Source organism: Mytilus edulis, chromosome 13 (assembly GCF_963676685.1).
Source record: "Mytilus edulis chromosome 13, xbMytEdul2.2, whole genome shotgun sequence".
In the NCBI taxonomy this organism is placed as follows: domain Eukaryota; kingdom Metazoa; phylum Mollusca; class Bivalvia; order Mytilida; family Mytilidae; genus Mytilus; species Mytilus edulis.
Genome location: NC_092356.1, coordinates 18,859,454 through 18,868,306, shown reverse-complemented (window position 1 = coordinate 18,868,306; position 8,853 = coordinate 18,859,454). Strand labels below are relative to the sequence as shown.

General features: G+C 33.1%; 1 protein-coding gene across 1 annotated transcript; it reads left to right on the top strand.

The window, feature by feature from the left end:
* The first annotated feature begins 7,281 nt into the window (after positions 1–7,281).
* On the top strand, positions 7,282–8,603 carry LOC139500145 (uncharacterized). The gene is made up of 3 exons (XM_071288883.1): positions 7,282–7,338; positions 8,028–8,190; positions 8,458–8,603. Exons 1-3 carry the CDS (start codon positions 7,282–7,284, stop codon positions 8,601–8,603), a joined length of 366 nt encoding a protein of 121 aa, XP_071144984.1.
* The last annotated feature ends 250 nt before the right edge of the window (positions 8,604–8,853 follow it).

The following is an 8,853-nucleotide window of genomic DNA, read 5'->3' as shown; positions in this document are numbered from 1 at the left end:
TAACCACCAGAAAAAAAATGTTTTATGTCGAATGTGCTGTTTAAACAAGCCAGTTGGACACAGGCTGAAACTAGTACAGCTTTAGTTTCAAAGTTCAATGTGAGGCTGCATAATAATAATTAAACACGAATGTGTCCATAGTACACGGATGTCCCACACGCACTATCATTTTCTATGTTCAGTGGACCGTAAAATTGGAGTCAATAATCTTATTTTGCCTTCAAAGTTGAAATTTTATATCATTGGGAACATGTGTACTAAGTTTCGAGTTGATTGAACTTCATCTTAATCAAAAACTACCAAAAACTTTAACCTGAAGCGTAGACGTACGAATGGACGGAAGAACGGAGGGACAGACGAACGGACGAACGGACGAACAGGCGTACAGACCAGAAAACAAACTTCCCATATATGGGGCCTAAAAACTCACGACATACATAATACATCAGTGACACGTGAAGCGAAATAAATAAAAGGCCAATAAAAGGCCAAATCAAAAACGAAGTTAAAGAGCATAAAATTGTTTTTAAAAATTGCAAATGTGCCCATGGCAAACCTTATTGCGTAGAATAATCCAACATTCTCTATAACATGTATAACAATAATTAATATACAGAAAATTGACAGATATTTTATGACACCAAAAAACTGCTGTCTACTGGGCAGGTGATATTCCCGAGTACAAAACGTTCACCGATGCTGATTGACAAAACGATTAAATATGGTATATTATTTACTTCATTTTCATCCTTTAACATCTTATTTTCTTCGTTTCAGCTTTATATAAAAAAAAAAAAAAAGAATGCCTATAAAATATTTGAAGTTCTAAATAATCCGAGGCAGGGACAAATTTTATTACCAGTCAGTTACTCTATCTAATATAAATTCATAATGGTTAGAATGAGTCCCATCTCATCCATTATTTATGACGTCATTGTGAGTGCAAAATTTTATATCCTCGAATGACGTATGAAGTCTTTAGATTTTGAGTTATGCAATGATCCATTTTCAGAGATTACGAACACAAAATTGTAAATATATATTCTAAATAAATCAATTGGAATGATCAAGCACATAGTTTTCTCGTTTGAAATTTTTACTATTCGTGATTTCGTGACTTTTTATAGCTGACTATGCGGTATGGGCTTTGCTCATTGTTGTAGGCCGTACGGTGACCTATAGTTGTTATTTTTTGTGTTATGTTTGTCTCTTGTGGAGGGTTGTCTCATTGGCAATCATAATCCATCTTCTTTTTATATCAACATAACATAATCAGTGCGAACAGTTTGAACAGTCAATTTAAAAATATATTATATGATCTTATAATAGTACTTAATAAACTTTTCACAACAATGTTTCACTGTAACACCATTGTCCCAGGTTAGGGGGAGGATTGCCGCCTTCAAATGAGTTGAACCCCGCAACAACCTGTATGTGCCTGTCCCAAATCAAGAGCCTGTAATTCAGTTGTTGTTTGTTGCAGTGTAAAATAATTATTTTTCTCTCTTTTCGTTTTAGTTCCCTTGCTTGAATTGTTAACATTTGCCATTTTGAGGCTGTTTACAATTATGCGATATTCGCTTTGCTCATCGCTGAAGGCCGTGACTTATAATTGTTTATTTCTTCGTCATTTCGGTCTCATTTGGGAAAGTTTTATCATTGGCAATCACATCATTTTTTTTATATTGTCTATATCCCGAGACGTTACGCGCGATGTTCGTACCTCATTGGAAAATCAATGTAGTTCGCAAGATGCAAGTCCAAAATATACAATTTTGTGATATCATATTCATTGCTATTATTTTTTAAAATAAAAACGAAAAAAAAAATAATTGCTAAAACTATGTTTTATGCTGCATGCGACAAGCTTCATTTAAAAAAACCGGCCATTTTTAGGCTGTCCCGCGTAACATATTTCATTTATTGTAACCACTAAACTATGATTTTCGTCTAAACTATTTAATATTTTGAAATACGTTTTTTTCCATTACTTAACAGGAAGGTTCCTTCATTCTTTAATGCATATTTTTATGTCTTATAATGACATCATAGAAATAAAAGCGTTCCATACTACAAAGACAAATCTGTCCCACGGGAAAAATAATTGGGATTTGAGATTTAAAAATCAAAAAACATGTATCTAAAATGGAAATAGGTCAGTATTTGTATTTACTACATCAATGTTAATTTGCTTAATTTTATGAATTTAAAGACAAATATCCTGGAAAATGATATATGGTAATTTATGGACGATTTTTCTAAGGCTTACAGGGTTGTCGCACCGCCGTTTTTTGACGTAAAAACGAACTCAACTCAAATTTACGTCAATTGTTTGTTTATTAGTGCTCTTATAATGATAGAGTTTTATGACTTTTTAAAATGTTATTTTTCTTAATTTTTCAAAAATCTAAAAAACATCAATTTTAAATAAGTAGTTAAAACGCATCTTCGATTTTGTGGAGTCTTATAAGAATGTCGCACTTGCTTAAAACAACGTTTCAGTCGAAGTTTTGGTTTGAATGTTACGAAATATTCGCGACGTTGTGTTACGCTTATCGCGCGTAACGTCCAAACATTTGGCCAAACATAACTGAAATACAGTATTTATTTGAATTAATGACTTGTTTTACATATTAAAACATTGTGAAATTAATACTAATTACATAAAATCTGCTTGGTCAATCAGATGACATATTGTTACTTCAATAAAATTATTTGTTTTCTTATAATGATTTTTATGTATTGGTCTCTGCAATTTATCATTACATTACATCATTTGTCATGTTGTAAATAGACAATTATAATGCAGTGACATATCAACGATATAAGGATGAGGCTTAGAAACGGGAAAATGCGAGGCTGGGCTGAGCTATTTCCGAGTTTCGGACCGAATCCTTATGGTAGCAATTCACAGTTAGGAGTTAAGTTTCGCAGTTTGGCCCCTGTGGATTTTTCAAATAGGAAAGTTATTGTGTAATAAAATTCATTTTTAGACAGATGAGTGCTAATTTAGTATTCAAAGATGGTCTATAAGTGCATCAAGATTATTTTTTTACATGTTTTATGGGCTGTTTTCTGTTTGACAATCCGTATTTTCATAGCTAGACCGGCCATCGGTCCAGAAATTAATGTACTGTTTACAAACACGAAGTTTTTGACGCAATTTTACAAAAAAATGAGATGAAAGACATATGATTTTCATTGGATTTGCTGAATGATATATGTACACAAGCGATTGAAATTCTACTTTTAGCCAAATTTTGGAGAAATATGTGACATCTCCCCCCCCCCCCTTTTGCAATATTTTATAACAAATAAATGCAGATTGTTGCCATAGATACACCAAAAAGAAATTATATTTTACCATTTTATATACTGGATATAAAATCTATGGAAGAATCTGATTACATACAATATGTCCATATATGGCACAAACAGTAAGATTGATATTGCAAGAAAGCAATGAAAAGGGGATGATAAAATTCATAAGGGCAAATTTTAGTTTTTTTTGCTAACTATTTATTTCTACCTATACCGTTGATATGTCAAGTCAATGCACTATTATTGTCTTAAGAAATCTAAAAAAAAAAAACAATTTCAATTGTTGTTTAAGGCGTTAAGGTTATTTATTTGATTTAAATATTCGGGGAAGTCCACTTTAAAAAGGCCTCAGATCATGCTCGTGGAGAAATATACAACACTATAAAAATAACACATAGCTGAGAGGGTGATAGAGCAGATTGTTACCCCGAGAAAACATTGCCAACCTCGGCGAATTTAATTAATTATACTGAATGTCCTATTATAATTGTCTTTTACAAATGAATTTAATTGAAAAATATTTTCTATGACGTCACGTACAAAAACTACGTTACCGGTATTAAAAAAAAATCAACAGAAGTGCAGTAAAATGTTTCGTTTTTTATTTTGACATTATTAATTATATATATCAACTGCTTCCCTTAGAGATTTGAGGAATTATGAGTGTATTAAAATATTTCAAAGGACGGATTTTGTTGACGCATCAGTTTGTTGAAGATTTTCTCTGAAACCGTATTTTTCGCGTCAGCCTGCTCACGAATTATACATAATTGATTAAGATAAAGATATATTTACAACGATTTTAATTCATAAATTTGCTGTTATGTCATAACTAGGATTAACCGTTAGCCTTTCGTAATATTCATGCTCGTAATTTAAGATCTGTCCTATCGTATAATTGTTATGATGTCATCAATGTGGTAAGGTCAGGTTTTTTTTCAGATGTTCCGACTATTTGGGTTTTTTTCCCAATAATACAGGGTAGAATATTTTGCACCATATCACAATCTTTTCTGTTCAAAGAAGACTCCATTAGCTCTAAAACATCATTATCAAAATTTAAGCAGACTTGAAATATTTATACGATTTGAATTAATGTCAATTCTGAATACAAAAACATATATCTGTTTCAATAGTTTATTGAATTATTCGCTTCAAGTTGCCTTTTAAAAAAAAAATTAAACTAATTAATAAAAAATCATGCCATTTATATTTTTTCCTAGTTGTTCGTTTTACACAACATGGCCTTCGCCGCGATTTATTCGGTGTAAAGCAAACACCAATCACTCAACCAATTACCACGGCCATACAATGTAATTTTAAGAAGTCAGTTTGTCGGATTTTTATACATTACAACTACTATCTATTTAACGCTGATCGATCTAACCCGAATAATTACAGTGCCACTTTAATACGGTTAGCAGTCAGGGGCATTACTTAAACAAGTAATTTTTTTTAGTTACTTATATAGGTTATTTTTGTTTTAAAAATTATAAAATTACTCAATAGATCTAGAGTTATTTTAAATTTCAATAGAAACATGGACTAAATGTAGTTTTCATGAATTTTTACAGCATTTCATCATAAAATGAAGAATTTATTAGATTTAAGAGGAGTATAGAGATAACCAATTTTATTTGCTAATTAAGAAGCGGAATAAAATAATTTAAGACAGCAGGGAAGATTAACTTTGTAGATTTATAGCTTTAACTGATAAAAAGAATGAGAACTTTATATTGTAAATTTTACGATGTCTCTGAAGTGACCAGTGGGTCAGATTTGTATAACATTGCTATTTGATTAATTGTCTAAGTTGTATAACACTTTTTCACGTGTAGAAAACCATGTGAGTGGATTCCTTACTTCTTATTGGTCAATGATCTTGCGGGGTCAACACAAGTTTACGTGCCATGTGTGCACTTCCTTTTATCATTAACTTTCGTCTTGATAACTTGTGATTCTAAAACATTGCGTGAAATTTAAATTTTGATATATTTTTATCAATTTATCTTACTAAGTATCCGCACATGATGTTAAATCTGATAAAATATGGAAATAATATGAGAAAACTTGGTTATGAGAGTGGCATTCAGGCAGTAAAACTTTATGATGAAGAATTTAGAAAGCTTAGAGTAGTTCATAGGTTAGATTGGGTCATTTTGCACGATGAATTATACCGTTTGGCTACGGCTTTAAAACATTAAGGCAATTATCAGCAACATTCTCAGTCGTCTGGTTCAAAAAACAGCAGGTCGCCCTTTTTCGGTAAAACCCAACAGAAGCAAGGTAAATACCCAAACGGTTTCTGTTGGAGATACTGCGACACTGGTATGTGTGGAAGCAAAGCGTGCAAACTCAAACACCAATGTGTTCACTGTGGACAAAAACATGCTTCAGACATCTGTAATAAACGAACAACAGGTGGTAAACCTTCCAACTCCAGTTAAACTGGTTATGCTTAGTAAATACTTAGAGCTTTATGATCCGGAACTAAGAGAATTTTTGATTAATGAATTTACAAAGGGCTTTAAGTTAGGTGCTAATGGTGAAAACATTTCATTTCTGACTTGTAAGAATCATCAAAGTGCGCTGGATAAACCTGAAATTGTGTCGGAAAAAATAGAAAAGGAAATTAAGAAAGGGCGATATAGAGGTCCTTTTGATTCGCCCCCCTTTCCTAATTTTATTTGTTCCCCATTCAGTCTTGTACCGAAAAAAAAAGCAGGTCAATACCGTGTTATACATGATTTGTCATTTCCTAAAGGTAATTCTGTCAATTCTTCAATCCCTGCTGAATATACTTCGGTATCTTATGAAAATATTGAAAATGTCATTCATTTAGTTCAAAGTCAAGGTCATAAAGCCCTGATGGCACGTGCAGACGTTGAAAATGCATTTCGTTTATTGCCATAAATCCAGAAGATTACCATTTTTTAGGCTTTACATGGAATGGTAAATTCTACTATGATACCTGTCTCCCCATGGGCCTTTCTTCATCGTGTCAGCTATTTGAAAATTTTTCAACTGCCCTTCATTGGATATTAACCAGTTCATTCGGTATTTCTAACGTTTCCCATCTTCTAGATGATTTTGTCTTTGTTAGTAAAGCAAGTAGTAAAGCTTGTGACCATGCACTGCATTCCTTTCTGAAGTTATGTAAAACGATTAGAGTGCCAATCAAACATGAAAAAACCCGATTTCCTACCTTTATGGCATCGAAATTGATTCTAATGAAATTATAGCCAGGTTGCCTTCTGATAGAATCGAGAAAATATATGATATGCTAGTTTCCGTCAAACGACGGCGAAGTGTGACTCTAAGAGATTTGCAATCTTTAATTGGCTTATTAAATTTTGCATGCAGTGTTATCATACCGGGTCGAGCTTTTTTGCGAAGATTAATAAATCTCACTTTAGGTCACACTAATCCTCAATTCCGTATCACCTTAAAAAGTAAAAACACAAAAATACTGAACTCCTAGGAAAATTCAAAAAGGAAAATCAAAAATCAAAAGGCAAAATCAAAAGTCCAAACACATCAAACGAATGGATAACAACTGTCATATTCCTGACTTGGTACAGGCATTTTCTAATGTAGAAAATGGTGGATTGAACCTGGTTTTATAGCTAGCTAAACCTCTCACTTGTATGACAGTCGCATCAAATTCCATTACATTGTCAACGATGCATGAACAAAACAAACATACTCAAAGAGTAAAAATGTCAAAAATAGGGGTAAAACAGTCAATATTGTGTTATCATCTTAATATCACTACATAAACAACAAATGTAACAAAGTAGCACAAAAAGGCATACATCAAATTTAACATTCTCATTTTCTTAAATGCAGAAGCAAGAGCGGATCTGAGGGCTTGGTTCGAGTTTATAGAACATTTTAATGGGAAATTATGCTTTCTATTCGACAACTGGGTGTCCTCTGATACTTTAAGACTGTATTCCGATGCCGCAGGAGTGCATGGAGGCTTTGCAGCTGTATTTGATAATGACTGGTTCACAGGTAGTTGGCCTCCTGAAATTGAACCTGAACATATAACCGTTAAGGAACTATTTCCTATTGTGGTAGTTGTCGAAATATGGGGCAAATGTTTAGAAAATCGTAAGGTTTTGTTTTTCACTGACAATTCTGCAGTAGTTGAAATTATCAATAAAACTTCTTCGAAGGTCAGCGTCATTATGAGACTTGTAAGACGTTTAGTCCTAGCATCTTTAAAGCATAATATATACTTTCGAGCTAAGCATATCCCAGGAAATCATAATGTCGTTTGTGATCTCCTCTCTCGATTTTCTTTTCAGAAAGTACGCCTGATTGCCACATGGTTGTCTCCAAAACAGACAATAGTTCCAGTGCAATTTTTAACTCTGTAGTTGCTAAGTGGTTTACAGCATCTTTATGCTACACACAAATCTTACTCTAGAATGATAAATAGTTATTTACAATTTTGTGAGACGTATTATGCTGAATGCAGACCATTTCCATCTTCCCATATACTCCTATCTCATTTTATTGCTAATTTATTCTTACGAAAGTATAGTCCATCAACTATCGCCACCCATATATCAGCTTTGAGTTTTGTGCACAAATCAAATAGCTGGCCTGATCCAACAGATATGTTTGCTATTCATAAAATTTTGAAAGGTGTACAGAATTTGAAAGGCAAGAATGACCCTTGACTACCTATAACTAAGGACATCTTGATCAAATTAATTGACTCTTTGCCGTGTGTAATTGTTAATGTAGACAACCAATTAGCCCTTAAGGCTATGTTTCTGCTTGCTTTTTATGCCTTTTTACGAGTAGGTGAGATATCGACCAAAAGCGGCTCCGATACAAAGCAGGTGCTTCAGGTTGGCGACATATAATTTGATCGTGAAAATAGTACTTTCAAAGGTATGTCTTTAACCATGACATATTATAAACACAGTGATCTGCATCCAAAAACCATTTATATCCCGATTTGTGCAGATAATATTACGTGTCCAGTCATTCATTTACATCACTATCTGTCTCAATTTGGCCATTCAAGTGGACCTTTGTTCCAATTTAAGTCTGGAGCTCCAGTTACTAGGTCTTAGTTCACCACCTCTTTAAAGTCGGCTCTCTCATTCATCGGTTAAGATACTCGGTACTATAAAGCACACAGTTTCAGGATAGGGGCTGCGACTTCTGCTGCAGCTAAGGGAATTCCCCACTCCGTGATTCAAGGGATGGGGAGATGGAAATCGAGTGCTTTTATGAAATATATAAGGATGCAAAATTTTTAAGTTATTTATTGCACAACTTTGGGTCAGCATTGCCTGCCAAAGCATTTGTCAATTAATTATTTAATATCTGTTATTTATAACCAGTGTATGTTTTATTAATCTTGTGATTAATCATTGTCATAGGAAATGCTAATTTCAATTTTGATTTTTACAGTTGTGTACATTATTATATGTTTTGTGATTTGTTTTGAGAGCATGTTATGGATGTCAGCATTGCCTGGTCTGTAACTGCAATCTGTAATTTTTTTAT